The sequence below is a fragment of the Pempheris klunzingeri genome, chromosome 16 (genome assembly GCF_042242105.1).
Source record: "Pempheris klunzingeri isolate RE-2024b chromosome 16, fPemKlu1.hap1, whole genome shotgun sequence".
Lineage (NCBI taxonomy): Eukaryota > Metazoa > Chordata > Actinopteri > Acropomatiformes > Pempheridae > Pempheris > Pempheris klunzingeri.
This window is the reverse complement of record NC_092027.1, coordinates 14719971-14736848: the sequence shown is the minus strand read 5'-3', so window position 1 is coordinate 14736848 and position 16878 is coordinate 14719971. Positions and strand designations below refer to the sequence as shown.

The 16878-nt window shown below is 43.3% G+C and overlaps 1 protein-coding gene across 1 annotated transcript; it reads right to left on the bottom strand.

Annotated features, from left to right (window-relative positions):
* Positions 1 to 3348: 3348 nt before the first annotated feature.
* Positions 3349 to 5026, bottom strand: dlx6a (distal-less homeobox 6a). The gene is made up of 3 exons (XM_070846902.1): positions 4720 to 5026; positions 3821 to 4014; positions 3349 to 3588 (listed from the first exon to the last, which is right to left on the bottom strand). The coding sequence occupies exons 1-3, from the start codon at positions 5024 to 5026 to the stop codon at positions 3349 to 3351; spliced, it is 741 nt and encodes a 246-aa protein (XP_070703003.1).
* Between the last annotated feature and the right edge of the window lie 11852 nt (positions 5027 to 16878).

The following is a 16878-nucleotide window of genomic DNA, read 5'->3' as shown; positions in this document are numbered from 1 at the left end:
GACAGTCTGCAGTCGCTCTCGCTTTGTGTCCCCTACAATTAGCCGCTTTGAATGGCAGAGAGGAGGCGAGGGGGGCGGCACGGAGATCTGAGACAATCCGCATTCCTGTGGGGGTAGACCGGCTCCAGAGCTCTGCCACTCCCGGCCGCAGCCCACCTTCCGGGTAAAATAAAAAAAGGAGGAAAAAAAAAAGAGAAGAAAAATCCTCCACAATTTCACCATGTTATTAGCAGGCAGTCATACCACGCTGCCGCTGCAAAACCGCTAAACAAACCGTGCCACTGCGAGAAACAGTGGGGATTTGAAAACTGATCTAATTGAATTTGCCCGGCCGTTTGCGCAAAGATCATATAAGTGAGTTTTTACTAACAAACATGTTGCGCAAAATACTCCCTCCCCCCCATTCTGCCTCTCCCTCCCTCCCTCTCTCCCACACACACTAACACACTAAACAATACTGCATCTGACCCACACACTGACCCATGCATGTTACCATTTCCACCTGACACGGACTCCTCTTCCTCTTCCTGATTGCAGCCTACTGAATACACTTTACGCACGGGCACGAGATGCTGCAGAGCACGCTGCACCCATCCATCTCTTCTTCTTCTTCTTGTTTTCTGCCTAATTTCTGCTGCAGGCTAAACGGTAGTCCCGTAGTTACCTCGCGAGCAGGTCACTCGAGAAATTTGGATTTTTCACACCTCACGTGCCCGCGCTCAATTGCGCACAGGCGCGCGCACCAATGCACACAAAGGCCTTTATATATCTCTCTCGTACACACACACACACTACTGTATGTCCCTCTCCATCCAACACACACACACACACACACACACACACACACACACACACACTAGTGGTGCCATTATATCGAGAGCCCCCGTTTATTTCCAACCGAACATTTTCCACTCAGCTAGTTTCCCCCCGTTTTGCAAATCGAGTCTAAATAATGACAGTTAGCTTTACTGGACAGCTTCAACTGTAACACTCCACAATAATTATTCTCCAGGATTAGGGCCTCCATTATCATAATCTGGACATTGACAATTACCTATAATTTGCAAAGATGCGCTTGGTTCTTGATTGCAGAGGGCTTTTTTTTTTTTTTCAAGCTCGCCATCACTAAACAGTGACAGTAATAACAGCTAATTTTGCAGGCAATATATAAGAGCTTACCGGGGTGTGCAAACACTTTCCCACCTGGATTTGCTTATTCAACCACCAGCAGTAAAACCGTGCAGCGCTCTTTGGTTAGTCTGTGTTAGAGAAGCGGAGGAAGGTAAGGATGAGTCTTCTATTTTCTGTCCTGTGGCTGTTCCTGATCCTCAGAGGAGGCTGTGGCTCTCGATAAGATTGGGGATTAATCGTGAAGTCGGGGGAAGGAAATTGAGGAAAAATCGGTGGCGTTTTCCTAAATCTGATTTCATTTTATTTACCGGAGAGAATATTTGGATGGAGGGAGTCTTTGTGGGGTCTGTTCCGGCGCTGTTGAGCTATTATGTGGTCGTGCGAAGGCTTGTCAGGTGCTCTTAGAGCTTTAATACGAGAAGGCTGCTGTAGTTACAGAGCTCAGAGAGCAAGAAGTGACACATCCCTCTCTGCACCCCCCACCCCCAGATCTGTCACTCTGCTGCTCTCTATCTATCTATCTATCTATCTATCTATCTATCTATCTATCTATCTATCTATCTATCTATCTATCTATCTATCTATCTATCTATCTATCTATCTATCTATCTATCTATCTATCTATCTATCTATCTATCTATCTATCTATCTATCTATCTATCTATCTATCTATCGTCTGATTTAGCTCATCAAAGCCTTTTTCCCCCATTTGCAAAACACGATGAAAGGTGTCACTTCTTGGAGCTGAATAACACAACTGTGCATTTATGAGCTGTGTTGATGTTTACTCTGCTGCTGCTCCGGGCTCCCTGCAGCCTTCAGATCAGGGTGCTCACGTCCCAGGAGCAGATACGGGCCCCGGCCTGGGGGCCCCAGGTAGGCTGAATGTGCGCCAGTGGGACATCCGCGATTTGACAGCTGCATGAGGCTTTTCAGCGTTGTAATTTCAGATAATATCCCGAGCGCTCACTCTTCTCGGCAATTTGTATATGAATAACCGAATAATTTCCCCCTTTGTTCCATCTGTGCTACCTCAAATCCAAATAAAGATGCCTTTTAGTATTAAAAGTGGTAGAAAATTACAGGTAATTATCTTTGACGGTAAAAACGCTGTAATCAGCGGGCTACATCAAAAATTACCCTAATTATGCCTGCATTTATGAGAATGGAAAAAAAGCCTCACTTGGATAAAAACCCACAAATTGTCCCAAATATCTCCTTCATATTGAACGCCGCTGCAGCTGGCTGCTTTGTTCAACATCGATCCCGTGGAGTTTGGCATTTAACGGCCTGCATTAGGACGGAGAGAAGGGAGAAAACATTTTGTCAATACTTCTAATAATTGAGGGTGAAATGACAAGATAAGCTGGACCTGGAGCAAATGTCTTTCGAGGTGAATGTAGACAGCAGCGGTGCAGGGTAAGTTAATTTCCTCCGGCGTTGAGTGCATTTGATAAATCTATATAGTGCAGCGTTTTTCATCAGCCACTGAGCGCTTTGGATTTCTTTAAAATGTGACGAAATGGGCTTTTCACTGAGCACTGTGTCATTAACTTATGTTCATGTTGTCTGGTACGAGCTTGTGCACACCAGGGGGACGGGAAATAGGCCTATGATAATGTCATGTTGGCCCAATATGGAGCAGAAAAGGGCCTAGTTTGAAATGGATATTTGAAATCATGCAACAGCAGGCATCTGTTTTGAGTCACGGTTTACTCAATCTGACAAAACATAAAAAGTGTATGTACAACTAAAATCGCAGATTATATTTACAGACAGACAATTTGCTTGGTTTTGCATGTTGGAGAAACAACCAAAAAAACAAAAAAAAGCAGTCAGGAGTCCACCATGGCTAAAGGTTCTGGGCGCCACAGCGCACGGAGAGTGTGAGCAGTCTTTGCCCCAAAGTGGCTGAAATGTCACTGATAATATTTGGTATATTGACGTTCAGATGTTGACATGAATGAAAGCATAACAAATATGCGAGCCCACTGAACAGCCATGTATGCTAAAAATGGTTAGTTCCCTTGTTTGTGTCATCACGCCGAGGCTTGGCTGCGTTTTATCCTTTCAGCAGAGGAGCAGCGGAGGGGTTTTTCTCCTCCTCTCCAGCATCCAGTCTCTGCGCTGACACAAATTGCAGGCTACGTTTGGAAACTGCATGGCGGAGATCCGGAGGCCTCCAGACAGCTCACTGACCCTCCTTGCCTCATCAGTCTATCTCTGCATCGAATCCTGATGTGGGGAGGAATACCAGTGAGAGTAGCCGGGCATGTAGCTGTTGGCCGGCATATTTACTCCTTTGGAAGAGGCCGAGACGTCCCATATTGGAGGGATGGTCGGCGAGCGCGGGGAGAGCGACATGGAGCCCGGTATAGGGTCGCTCTCGTGCGGGTTGCTGCCTTGCTTCAGCAGCTTCTTGAACTTTGACCTCTTATTCTGGAACCAAATCTTTACCTGCAGGGGGGCGAGAGAGGGGTACATGCAATTAGTGAAGGGTCATGTGGATTAGAGAGCTTGTGAGACGGTTGGTTCACTTCTGCAAAAATAAAAAAGTACTAAACCTTGGAAGGATCCCCACCAAAACAAAAACACAAAACCTAATGATAAATAAGAGTAATATCTAATCTGTATTATGACGATATACATGATAATTTCCTGGCCTAGAAGTGTACATTCCTCCTCATACCTGGGTTTGTGTGAGTCCTAGAGAGGCAGCCAGCTCGGCGCGCTCCGGTAAAGCGAGGTACTGTGTTTGCTGGAAACGGTGGTTCAGTGCTTGAAGCTGCAAACTGGAATAAATTGTCCGAGGTTTGCGAATCTTCTTGCCTTTCCCATTAAAACGAATTTCCCCATTTTCAATCACCGTCGTTTTCTGCTGCTCTGCAACAAAAACAACCAATGTTATTATTCAGAACCACAGCCTGGTGGATCTTCACGTCCGTGCAGGGAGACTCAAGCGTGTCAGACGGCTGAAATAGTCCGGCAAGGGGGGGGGAAATTCAGAAGCACCCGAATGAAACTGTTTAAAAAAAAAAAAAAAAAAAAAAAAAGGAGGGGGAGAATTCAGCCTGATAAACGTCGGCTTCTCGCATTGCCTTTAAGCGCCGTGGCAGCCACAATCCTCATACGCTGTCATATTTAGGATATTGCTGGTAATGACATGTCAATTAAATGCTAATTACAACATTCAAGGCGTGCGGGCTGCCTAATTTTCACGAGTAGTTGGTGAGGATTGCACGGTCGTGATGATCACTCCCCGGGCATTAAAACAGGTTTTGTGGGGAGTGCTAAACGGGACAGCAAAAAGAGGCTGAGAAGCTAATAGGCTGGATCCCGAATTATCCGGTGCCATTTACGCACGATTTTCTTCAGTGTAATCGCCCACCTACGCTTGAAAGAGCAGTCGTCCGAATTTGGAGCGGCCGTGCGGTGACTCGAGCATGACACCAACACTGGCAGGGAGAAAGGTTTGATCCCCACCGTGGGCCACCCTTACTAAGAGAAGGTATGCGCTTATGGTGCTGTCAGGGATGGACGTGACGCGGTGCGTTTTCCACTTGGCTGGTGAAAAAGGGGGTCTCTTACCTGTGCCGTCTAACCTTGTCTGTCCTCCCGTGTTGTTGTGATAGGATGGCAGGTACGGGCTGTGGTGCGGATGGCTCACGTAGGGGTAGGGTAACGACCTGTTGTAGGTGTTGGTCCCGGAGTACGGGGTGTTGTCGTGCTGGTGGTGAGCGTGTGAGCCGGAGTGGAGACAGTGCAGCGGGTAGTGGCCGCTAGCCATCGACGGGGAGCTCTGCTGTGAGTGCGACTGCTGCCCAAACTCCATGAAAGCAGACTTGGACGAGTCCTGAGCCTCCAGACCGTCAGCCATCGTAGTCATGGTCATCATCGAATTTTCTGCCTTGAGAGCACTCACCCCCCTCTCTCTCAAGACCAAATCGGTTTTCTCTCTCTCGCTGCGCTGTTGTCTCTCTCCCCTCTCCACCGCGAACAGATATTGTCCTATTAACACCCGAATTTTCCAGAGGCGTCTTTATTTCCCCCCTTGTCCTGTGATATTCTCACTCAAAGTGGCGGAAGGTAGGCATAAGTTAAGGGAGAGATTTTTAGGTGGATTCTGTTAAAATTGAGCCCTTGCTTCCAGACTTGATGCAGACACTACAAGTAAAATGGTTTGTCTCCAAAGGGCAGCGCCTCCCTATTGGTCATCCAACCCAACGTCATCAGTGCTCCGCGCTTCACGGAGACTTGAGCTGGAGTTAACCCACCTTACCAGCTCCCACCACAACTATGGGGGAATAATATATGGTGGGAAAGACGCATAACTCCTACAGACAAGCTTCACACGTAAAACCAGCTCTTTTGGAATTGCCGAGTCGATTTAGTTCTTTCTTTTTAACCCAAACCCCCAAATTACGCACGACTCAACATATAGCGCTGAGCATGAGCTCTATATGTGCTTCTTTTTTTGTCTCTCAGCTTTGAACTTCATCTCTCCTCGGGAATTAATTACTTATAGCAAAGCATCACACAAACATCATTTTTAAGAAAATAAAGTGGAAATTGATTTTTCAAAGCAAATACCAATGAAGTAATTAGAAGATAGCAACACATAATAGAAAAAAACATGCATATTTACAAGTCATCTATCATCATTTAGAAGGATTACATTTTTAAATCAAAATTGTAATCATTTACAAATTAGTGTGGAATAATCACATCTGTATAAAATATACCTTTAAAGATTTTTTTTAATTATACTTATTTATACTGGGGGAGGTGGTCTGTTTTATGTCAAGCAAACTCCTGAAACAGGTGGAACAGCCCTGGAAATGAGCGAGAACAGGCCTACAACCCCACGGATTTTTGAATTTACTAATTAAAAGTTTTGAATTTACATTTTTACAGAGAATAACTGATTATTAAACAGCGTGTTTTTCAGTGCTGTATTTGCTTTGATGTCGCCTAATGAGCCACCCCTCTTTAAACCCCCCTCTGCTCTGAAAGTAACATATTATAACTGTTCGTTGTCCCTGGGGCTACTGACCATATGATTAAGGATCTTCAGACAATTCAAAATACAGCACATGTGACACATCAAATAACAATATGCCTGAGGTACAATAGGTTATTTTGCAGATAGAAGGGTGGATACGGAGATAAACTGACAGTGTCTTTTATCCCTGTTGTAATATGAGGCCTGATAGGGTCCTCAATATATGTAAATTATACAGTTTGCCTCTGAGGGCTCCGATGTTCAATTCGCAAATAAGAATAAAATGATATCTCCACCTATGTTAATGCAGCAGGTATTCAAATCAGGTTTTGCACCACTTTCAGCACATTTTTCCGGCGCATTCAGCGATTACACCAAAAAAGGCGATGAAAAATAATTATGGTTGCAATCAAGTTACTACGAAAACCTATTTGATTAGCGGCCACACTTTACTCAAATTGCAGCTATAAAATTAAGAACAATTCGCCTGTAATGATTATGGACTGGATTTATTTTGGGAGGGTGGAATAAAAGTGGATATAGCATAAATTATCCCCTAATTATACGCCAGTGTCGCCTCAATTATCCTCTTATCAAAAATGGTTGTCTAAATGCAGCGTTTAGTTTCAATTTTCTCCTTTTCTGTAACAAGAACTTGGTACCTTGCTATTATCGTCAGCTACGGTTGTTATTTACTTTGTGGGATTTAAAAGTGCACAACCCAGCCGGATAATCATTTTACAGCAGCGGACCAAGAGAGGAGCACAGAGGCAGGGATGTGAGCAACAAGACACCCAGACGGATTGGTTTTATTCCTCCAGGCTCTCTAAGATTATTTCAAATTTGTATAAAAATCAAAGCGCTTCTTAGCCGTCAGGAGGGCTGCAGGTAAGAGCTTCTTTTGAACGCTCTTTTGTGTTCTCTGACATTGTTTTTTTTTCTTCTATTGCATCTGATAATTCTGTGTTTTACGCACACAGTAGTGCAGACCTTGCAGGAGTCAGCACACCTTGGTCACCCCTCAGTGATCTAACATAGTGGCCAATTCCCCTGCCCGTGTTCCACTTGGACACGCAGAAGAGAAACCAGATCCTGTACCTTTTCTAATCGCCTTTGAGTACTACTACAAAGACATACATGCACTGCAATGCTGTTAGCTGCTTCCCTGCGGGCTAAAAACAAACAACCCCCCACCCCCACCCCCCAAACAAAAAAAAATTTCCGGGCTCGGTTGGATGGGACGTCTTCAGTTCTTCAGGTTGTGCAGCATCATCTCTGTGCTACCGCTGGATTATTAAGTTGCGGGGTAACAGTGCGGATAATGTCAAAGTCTTGGTGTCCCGCAGGCGTGTTGGGAGGCTTTTCTAGGCGCACTGAGATCAAGTGAAGTGGTGAAAGGACGGATTTGTTTGAATAGAGAGAACATGACATACTCGACCTTGGTGCTTTTGAAATGTTTAGGATGAAGCCTATTGCATGCGTGCCGACAACCGTGTCTAATTGCAAGGCACAGAAACCACGGGCCTTTATATGGGATGACATGAGTGGACAGAATTCAGAAATGATCATTTCAAAATCAGTTTGCTTTTTTTTAGTGTGTTTGGAAAATGCCCCTGACTCATGCCTGACTCACTTTATCATATCCTACTGTTGTACTTTGCCCTGTTAGGAGTTCATAGCCTTATTCCAGAGGGAAATTATTTTATATCTCAGTTCGTCAAAGTGTCAATCACAAAATAACCAGCGTTCAGCTGCAAATCTAGAAATCACTTTGTCTCTAAGTAGATGATTGACCTTCAGCACAATCAATGGCCGTGGTGGTTTAACAGAAGTGGTCTTTATTTCCAACTGTCTTATAAACGCTGATGAATGACTCTCTAAAATCACTCCAGGCCTGGGATTTCCCTGACATCCACTGTCTGCGTCGGGATACATGGAAACCATGAGGATATTTTACATCGCGTGTAACGTGGCGTTATTTTGTGGTTAACGCAGTCACTGACAGTTTGAATATGATTAAGGCGGGATGGGCACTTTAGCATACATTGGTAACCTCCGCGCGCACTTTTACGCACGTGTAACATAGATTTGCGCCCAAATTGCCACTGGACCAGTAAAAAAAGATGTAAAATGTAACCAGCTCCCTCCCGTCTCTCTGATCCTCTCTTTGGCTGTGAGTCACTGGCTGTTTTAACGCCGCACGTCTTTTCTTGTCTATCTGGCCACACGTGTTAATCATATCTGAGCGTTAACACGGAGTTCCAGAAAGACACAGGTCATAATTGCAGCGAGTGGCTGGGCGTTTGCGGTCGGTTCCCTCTAACAGCTATTGACTGGCTCGCATGGAAAGCCACCTCCTTGGCTGCTCAGGGACTCGGGCGGTTGGAGACGCCGAGGCTTGTCACTGCAGAGAGAGACCGGGAGGCACTTAAACAACATGTCTCCCTTCTCCACAGCGCAAAGCCACCAGGCGCTGCGCAGACAGCCAGGCGTCGACGGCTCCCCATCTCTGCCTTGTGAAGGGCGGGAAATGGCGAGGGGAAGCACAGATGCATACTGCACACAGCTGTCAGTGTAGCTTGGTTCACTGTAACTAGATTCAGTAGAACCCCCCCCCCCCCCCCCACACACACACACACACACACAGACACACACGCACACACACCAGCCCCAAAATGATCACCGATCAGCCTTTAATGCTCCAGTAGAATTCATCCGTGCCCAAATGGTGGCGCGCCGCTTTTACGCACATAAATTGCGCACAGTGTACTAATGCAAACCCACTTATGCAAGGCTTTGATGTGTTTTGTAAAAGCGTGCAGCTACACCAAGAAAAAAAAATTGTGCGGTTTTGTCATAAAGAAAAAACCACGCGCTCCCAGGCAGCCGACTGTTTACAATAAGTTTTGCATCATAAATTAGGATTACATTATCTCTCCAGTAAATAGCAAAATTGGCATATGCATGGCCCCAGGTGCAGGCGAGGGCCTTCAGATGGACCCAGTGTAGCGTGACGGTAGTGGAGCTAAATGACCACAAATAAGCAAAGGCCTGCACCACCGAGTCTTCACAGCCTCTCATACACTAATGGATTTAATTTGGCACGGCTGAAGCTGCACTGGTCCCACTCAGGGCCCGTGTCCTAATTAAGACTGCTTGTTTCTCTTGTCGCCTTCTCTCGCTGCATATTTAGGTCCACCTGAGTGATTGCGTTGCTCTGTTTCCTGTACCAGCCATATGGTTTTTTATATTTTGTCATTTGTCTCTGAAGCAGTGAAAAGAAAGGAAGGAGAATAAACCCGAAATTCAGTCATTTGGCGAAAGTGTAACAAGGATGTGCATGAAAATCCTGATGAGCAGAAGAAGGGGATGGAAGTGGTCATATTATCACTATTACTAAGAGAATAAATAAGGGGTTATAAGGCTTTAAATATACACTTGCTGTCCCTTACTCTGAAGTCTTAAGCACAGAACATCCTTGCTATTTTTTAAAGATCAATGCTGCTGTTAGGCGCAGGACAAAGCTAGGCTATATGACTTGGTGAATACGCCTGACTCTATGATCCTGTATACATAGTCAATAACAAAGAGGCCAAAACCCAAAAAGGTGATCTGAATTTTCTGTTGGTGACAAATAAGGCTGGAGAGAGCCGAGGCGTGCATTGGTCCCCCTTCTTTTCCTCTCTCGACTTAATACGCGACATTATTAGGTCTGACGGCACAGTGGTCGGCCTTGAAGGAGAGGATTTGGTCGATAGATGACAGACAGGAAGGCCAGCAATCATGGGCTCTTTCTCTTTTTTTCTTTTTTTTTTTTTTTATCAGAATGTACTGTTCGATGCCGTTTATCCCTGATGATAGAAAATTGCTCTGTTGCCAGGACGCTGCCGCCGAAATACAGGGCAGGAGCAACATTTCCATTTTCCAGTTTGAAAGCCATTGAAATGAATTAGTAAAAATAAAAAAAAAGGAAGAAAAATGAGAAAGAATCCCCTGGTAAACAAAGGGGAGCAAACAAAGATACCATTTTCTTTTGCCGAGAATCCACCCTCCTCATTTCCCGTTTTTTTCCCCTCCTACAGCAAGAGTGAGGGTTTTTACTTCAACAGTTGCAAATCACATGCTTGGCTTCTAATGTAGTCCAAGGCCCGGGCCTACTTCAAAGACAATCATTTATTTCCCAACCTCCTGGAATAATTAGGGCGCCTTTTCATCTGTCGTGATAGAGGAGGGGGGGAAAGAGAGAGGGAGAAATTAAGAAAGAATACTCGACAACGAAGAGCATTAAGCAAACTCCTGAAATGTTGAACCATTAGGCACAAATTAACAGTCACCTGTCACAATGGGGGAAAAAACTGAGTGTTAAAGGACCGAATCTGGTTTATCAAAATTAAGGAAAACTGGTGAGAGGTTAAGCATTATTATTATTATTATTATTGTTATTATTATTGAGCTATTATTGTTATGTTGCTGTCGTCATCTCTACATTCATCACCTCACCAGTTCTTAGAAAGTGTTTAAATCTTGCATTATGCTGCAGATAATAATAAAAATATACAATATGTTGAATAAGAATATTTTAAAAAGGAGAAAAAAAAGCATAATTCCAGGATGGAGGATCTTTTAGGCGTCTAGTGGGGATTTTTCGTTATGGGAATATAATTAAGTGTAATCTGAGGATTATTTATCAGTGACACAGACAGACCCTGTGGCGAGGCCATCATCAGTACACAGGAGAGGAGGGTGGGGGGGTTACTGTCTGTGTCCGAGCAGGCAGGTGGTTTCAAACCTCCACAGGCTCTGAGCGCGTCTCCAGCGCGCCCCCCACGCTGCATGGCGCCTGGTAGATGGAGAACTGACACCCGAAGCACTGGATTATAGTAAAGACTTAAGAGGAGATGTAATAAATGGTGGAGGGACAGTAAATGTCCCGCCACAACCGCGTCGGTGCTCGCGGGAAGCTGTTAGTGGTTAAACTGTCACAGGAACATTATCGTTTTTCTTTTGGGAATTAAATGTGATTAAAATGGCTGGATTCTCCATGGGGTGCGGTGTTCCTCCAAACTACGGATAAGCGGAGGTGTTTCTTCACTCAATACCTGAGAAATAAATGAAATTCAGCCGATCCACACAATTCTTTGTCTCACATCACACATTCTGTATCCTGTAATATTACAGACTAATATCACGCCCTTATATTGTACGTTGACTTATATGCTTTTTAGGCCTGAATAGACTTATGTTAACACATTTTAATGGAATAAACCGTGAGGTATAATTATAGGACAATAATAATAGTGAGACTTAGAAATTAGAGCATGTGCTGGATAAATAAAGCCACTATTGACCAATTAAAATTATTCTGCAAATACAACCAGATGAATCTCAAACAAAAGAAATAAACACTGTGAGAAGAGTATTAAACCTTGATAAACCTTTAAATGGTATCAGAGAAGCTGCTATTGATCTTATACAGGGCTACATTTTTGCGATAAATAAGCTAAATGTAGAGAAATCCTGTTGGTGGGAATATTTTGTAGGTTCATCTCTCATAAGAAAACATGTACAGGCACACAGGTTTCCTCCATACACACAACAGAACAAACAAATAATAAAATAGCATGTGCTCCAATAGGAAAGTCCTCTCCTCATCTGTAGGAATGAATGCCCCACTGGAGGAAGTGCTGCACACAATGGCCAACACTGGCTGCAAAATAAAAGAGCTTGAAACTTAAGAGCACAGTGTGAACTGAACTGGAATAAAAGGGAAGAGAAAAGGAGTCACACCTGGAGAAATATGGTGTGGTGGGCGAGCGCGTCTCACTCTCAGATGCTGCTCGGGTTCTCATGAGCTGTAGGAGTTTGTCAGGTGATAGCTGGGGACCTTTGTCTGCTGCACCTTAAGACACTCCTACCTGAAACTGCATTTCAGGCCAGGCTGGGTTTTGGTTTGGTCTTGTGCTCTGTCCCCTTAAGTCATCATCTTGCCCACAGAAAGTTGGAGTAGCCGAGTAAATGAGGTGTGGTATTTGTGCAAAACCCCACATTTCCACCAAGACCGGCCTAAAATCGAAAGTTCAGAGCCTCTACTTTGGTTTCTGCATATTTTGCACTGAAGTAAAGAGAAAAGAAACATTCCTTTTCAAATCTGGAGTAAATGTCAGTAAAAGTGCAAAGAGCTAACAAATGATCTGTTTCCTTTAAGGACAAATCAGATCACAGAGTAAAAACATCTTCTTTGTTCCACAATTGAAGTCTACCTTCCAAAATTGACAAAGATCCAGCTTTTATGCTTTTGGGTCCATTTGTATATATAAAACATGTTTATCATATATTTAACATATATTTTGTGCTCAAAAACAATTAAATAACCTATTTTTTCTCACATCTCTCACTTTCTTCATCATCATTATTGATAATAATAATATAATCATCATTATTATTATTACTGGCTGGCTCTGTTTATTGCAGTGCTTCTGTTGTTGTTGCTGCTATTATCATCTTAATCATCATCATCATCATAACATTCATATCATCTCCAGTTTCTTTCAAGTGTTTGAAGCTTGCATTTGCGATTTTACTGCAGCATCTTTAAAATAATCCTGTAAAAATGCCAAAATATAGAACAGGAAAATTCTAGAAAGATCTAATATTTATATTTATTAATAATAATTATTATTGTAGGAGGCTTAAAAAAAGCACAATGTCAGAAAGCAGTCATGGCTGACCACCATGTAAAATCCCTTAAATAATGTCACAGGATTATAGTGCTACATTAAAAGTACCCATAGGAAACTATGTTGGCTGCAAAGCAGATATAACGCAGAGGAAGGGAATTAACATGCCATATTTCCAAAATCAAGAACTCTGTTGAGTATCTAACAACTAAAAACTGATTATAAAATGTTCATTCTTCTTTCAAGCGCTCAGAGGAACCTCTCTTTACAAAATAATGAAAAACAGAAGAAAATATATATATAAAAGTTCAACTGTCTTCCAGAGTAATCGGCATGTTTCGGTCTTGAAATGAAATAGGCTGCCTTTCTAACTAAACATCGCTTTCTAGCATTCTAACAGAATCATAAACTGCAGTGAAACACCTTTAAGCAGGACAGTCCACGGTCCTCTGAGTTAACACACCACAGATCACAGATCAGCTTAATGATTTGGCCAAAAGATTATGTCTACAGGCAGCCTCATAATATCATAGTTATTAATGTGTTGCCTGGAAAGCCCTCAGAGCCTTTATTTTCATTTGCTCTGAACTGTCAGATTCAAGTGGAGAGATTTTTAGGACTTTGTCCATTTTGGTGAAGTGAAGGTAGCCAATTATTGTCATCATTGCCCTTGAAAATGCATTACGCCTCACCTGAGGGCTCACTCAATCAAAGAGACTGAAGGGGCGATTAACAGATGACTTCTGACCTTAATCCATCGCAAAAATCACCCAAAAGAGCCAGACAGCAATCAACATTTCTCACTCAGTTTCATGCTGCAGACTTTCTTACTGCTGACATCTGACCTTGGCCATCGTGATGTCAGCGCTGGGTTTGGGGCCTCGAACGCTGTCTTTCGTTAGTATCGTTTGAAAATGGTTCAAGTTTGTTCAACCTATGAATATTTGAATATTTTGGAACAAATCAAACAGCAATTTCAGGCTGTCAATCTCTTTGCTTAATTTTTGTGAAAATGTGCCACTTTCATGATTTAGTTGGTTAAACTTTATTTTAAATCCCCCTTTTTGGCATTTAGTCACATATAAACATTTACTTTATCACTATATTGTCATTCATTATTTGCCTCCCGTTATGGGTGTCCACAGGGTTAGAGCTGTTGATAAATATAAATAAACACTCATATCTGCTCACAACAACACCATCGCACGTTATAATTTAACGTCTCTTGAATGTTCTTACTGCTTATAAATGCTAAACATTAAAGTGAGTTTAGATTGCTTACGATAACATTGATTAAAGAAAATTAAAAACTTAAATAACCACAGTGTGTTGTCTAAAAAAAAAAACCTCTGAAACTACTGTAAGGCCTGCAGTTTTAATTCAGTGTAAACAAGCTCACTGTCAGGCTTTCTCTGGTGAATTGCAGGCCTTGCATTAACACATGAGCACAGCTTCCACACCTGATGAACTGGAGTCGGGCCTCATGTCCAAGTGGTAGTCTTTTCATTGTGTTTCCCCCCACCTGTTTAATTAAAATGACACTAAATGCACTGCGTGATGTTTTTAATTTCGACAATCGGTAAAAGCTGAAATTGATTTTTTAGGAGGATAAATGCTTTTGAATAACTTTTTTTTTTTCTCTTTGTCTCTATGTTTTCCCCTCTCCAATATCTCCCCCCCTGGCTTTTCCATCACACCCACCTTCCTCTCACCCACCCCCCACCACCTCCCATGCATGTCCAGCCATTGGTCTCCATCCCGGCCCCTTCTCTCCTCTCCATATTCCTCTTCATACCCACTCTACCCCTCTCTTCCTCTCCTCTCAACATTGCTCCCTTTCCCCCTAACACCATACCTCTCGCCCCCTCTTTCCTCCATCACCCCCCCACCATCACCACCAAAGGTACGCCTTCATCCCCTCTTGGCAGCTCCATCTCCTCCTCAACCCCTCCCCACCCCCACCCCGTCTCTCCTCCCTCTCCCTGGTTGGTTTCCACAGCTGTGGTGAGTGAGGGGCAGATGACCGGAGAATTGGCCCCTGGGAGAGCACTGAGCCATCCTGGTGCTATTAGGCTCGTGGCTAATAATAGGTGTTTCAGACCAGGGGAAGATCAATCAGGGGGAATCATGGGGAATGTTCGGAGCAGCGCTTTTTACACATCGGCCCAGATGGATGAAATTACACTTGTCAGTTTTTAGTTGCATTACTCCCAAATTGGTTGTCTACTCTTTTTTCCTCTCCCTCCCTCCCTCCCTCCCTCGTTCTCTCTCTCTCTACTCTCTTTTCTCTCTCTTTGCCCTCATTCATGTGTCAGTGGCCTGCTAAAGGGATTCAATGGTGAAATCCCTGTCATTTTTGTCTTTTCCCTGTTTAGCCCTCAGCCAGCAACTCTGTTGCCTGCATATGCACTTAGAAGAAATCAGTTTAAGATCCTGTCTCATAGCTTGGCCAATTTCCATGTTAAAGCCAAGTGTGCTGCTGACGTTCTGTATGTGGTCTGCATGTCTAATAAAACTATTTCATTTGACTCCTTCTATGCCACTGTTTTGATAATCAATGAATTATTTCACTGAAATTTTTTATTTTTTAAGGTAAAAGGCCAAATGTTCACTGACTTGCAGCTTTTCCAATTTAGGCATTTGCTGCTTTTGTCTGATTTAAGACAATGTAAACTGAATATTTTGGGGTTTTTAAACCGTTGATTTGCAAAAAGCAAGACATTTGAAGATGTAACTTTGGGCTCTGGGGAACTGTGATGGGCATTTTTTTCATGATTTAAAAAAAAATACTTAACAGACTAAAGGGTTAATGTAGAAAATAATGTGTTCTAGTTCTGAGTATGAAATAAAGGTTTAGGATTCTAATGCATTTCTACTATTGTACTGCACTGTACTTTGATAAATGTGTGTGTAAAAATACAATATTTTTATTGTGATTGCAGGAAAATCTTGTCTGACTGTAATGTAATTCAATGTGTCAAGTGCAAATAAAACCTTCAGGCTGCAACACTGTTTGAAATGGGACAAAATTATTTCAAATATTCACTCTCTTTGGTGTTTATTTTAAACGTGTGTCGATTTATGACTAAACATGAAATACTGAAAGAGAGAACGTGAGAAAAGATTTTCAGGAGGACCAGAAACACAATGAAATGATGCTGCAAGAGGGTTACATGAGGTGTAAATCAGGACTTTGAGCAGCACAATACTTAGTCCCACCCTTACACCAACAACTCCTCTTGTAATTGATTGAATGAAGAATTTAAAGCTCAGAAGGGGAAAGCGGAGCCAGCGAAGTGGTGATTGAATGACCTGCTCTGTAGTTTCTGTGCAGTTGCAGGAACTGAACCAGCTCAGTAAGGTGAAAGGAGTTTATGTCTGGCAGTGCATACAGGCCATACAGCATATCATCTAAACCCCCTTAAGCTCCCCGATATGTTACATGATAACTGGCACAGCCTGTCAGTCAGAAAGGTGACTACAGAGGCTGAGAGGGGTCATTTTGTGGCAGCCACACAACAGCTATTTGTTTCAGTGATTTCCACTTCTGACTAAGCATTAACAGACTAAAATGTTTGGTGTTTACAATGCTTCCCTTGCAACTTGTCCACACATTAGCAATTTCCCCTTGATGTGGCCAGAAGGGGGGTATAGCATTGATATATTAAAGTGCTTGCTTGTGTTACTCCTGTGGAAGACAAGCAGCTACTACACCCTGCCATCAAAACACTGGCATGACAATCACAGCAGAAGAGTGGCTGTGTGCTAAAGTAGCTGCTCTGAATAGCTCACTGGGGAGACATTTTCCCCACACTGGAAATCAATACAGCCCCCAGATGTTGGGGTCTCCCGGTCCACGGAGCAGCCTTATGCGGAGATGTTCCTCAATGTCTGATTGCACAACGGAGAAGACTGGAAACAGAAAGGCTCCTTTGACTGAAAGCACGGTGACCATGGGGGAGGGAACCAGGGCCTCTGTGAGAGAGAGTCTCCTTAGCAACGGGAAGAAAATTAACATTGACATCCTGACTTCCCTGCAAAACTCGTCCCAGGGTTTCTGCTGGATAT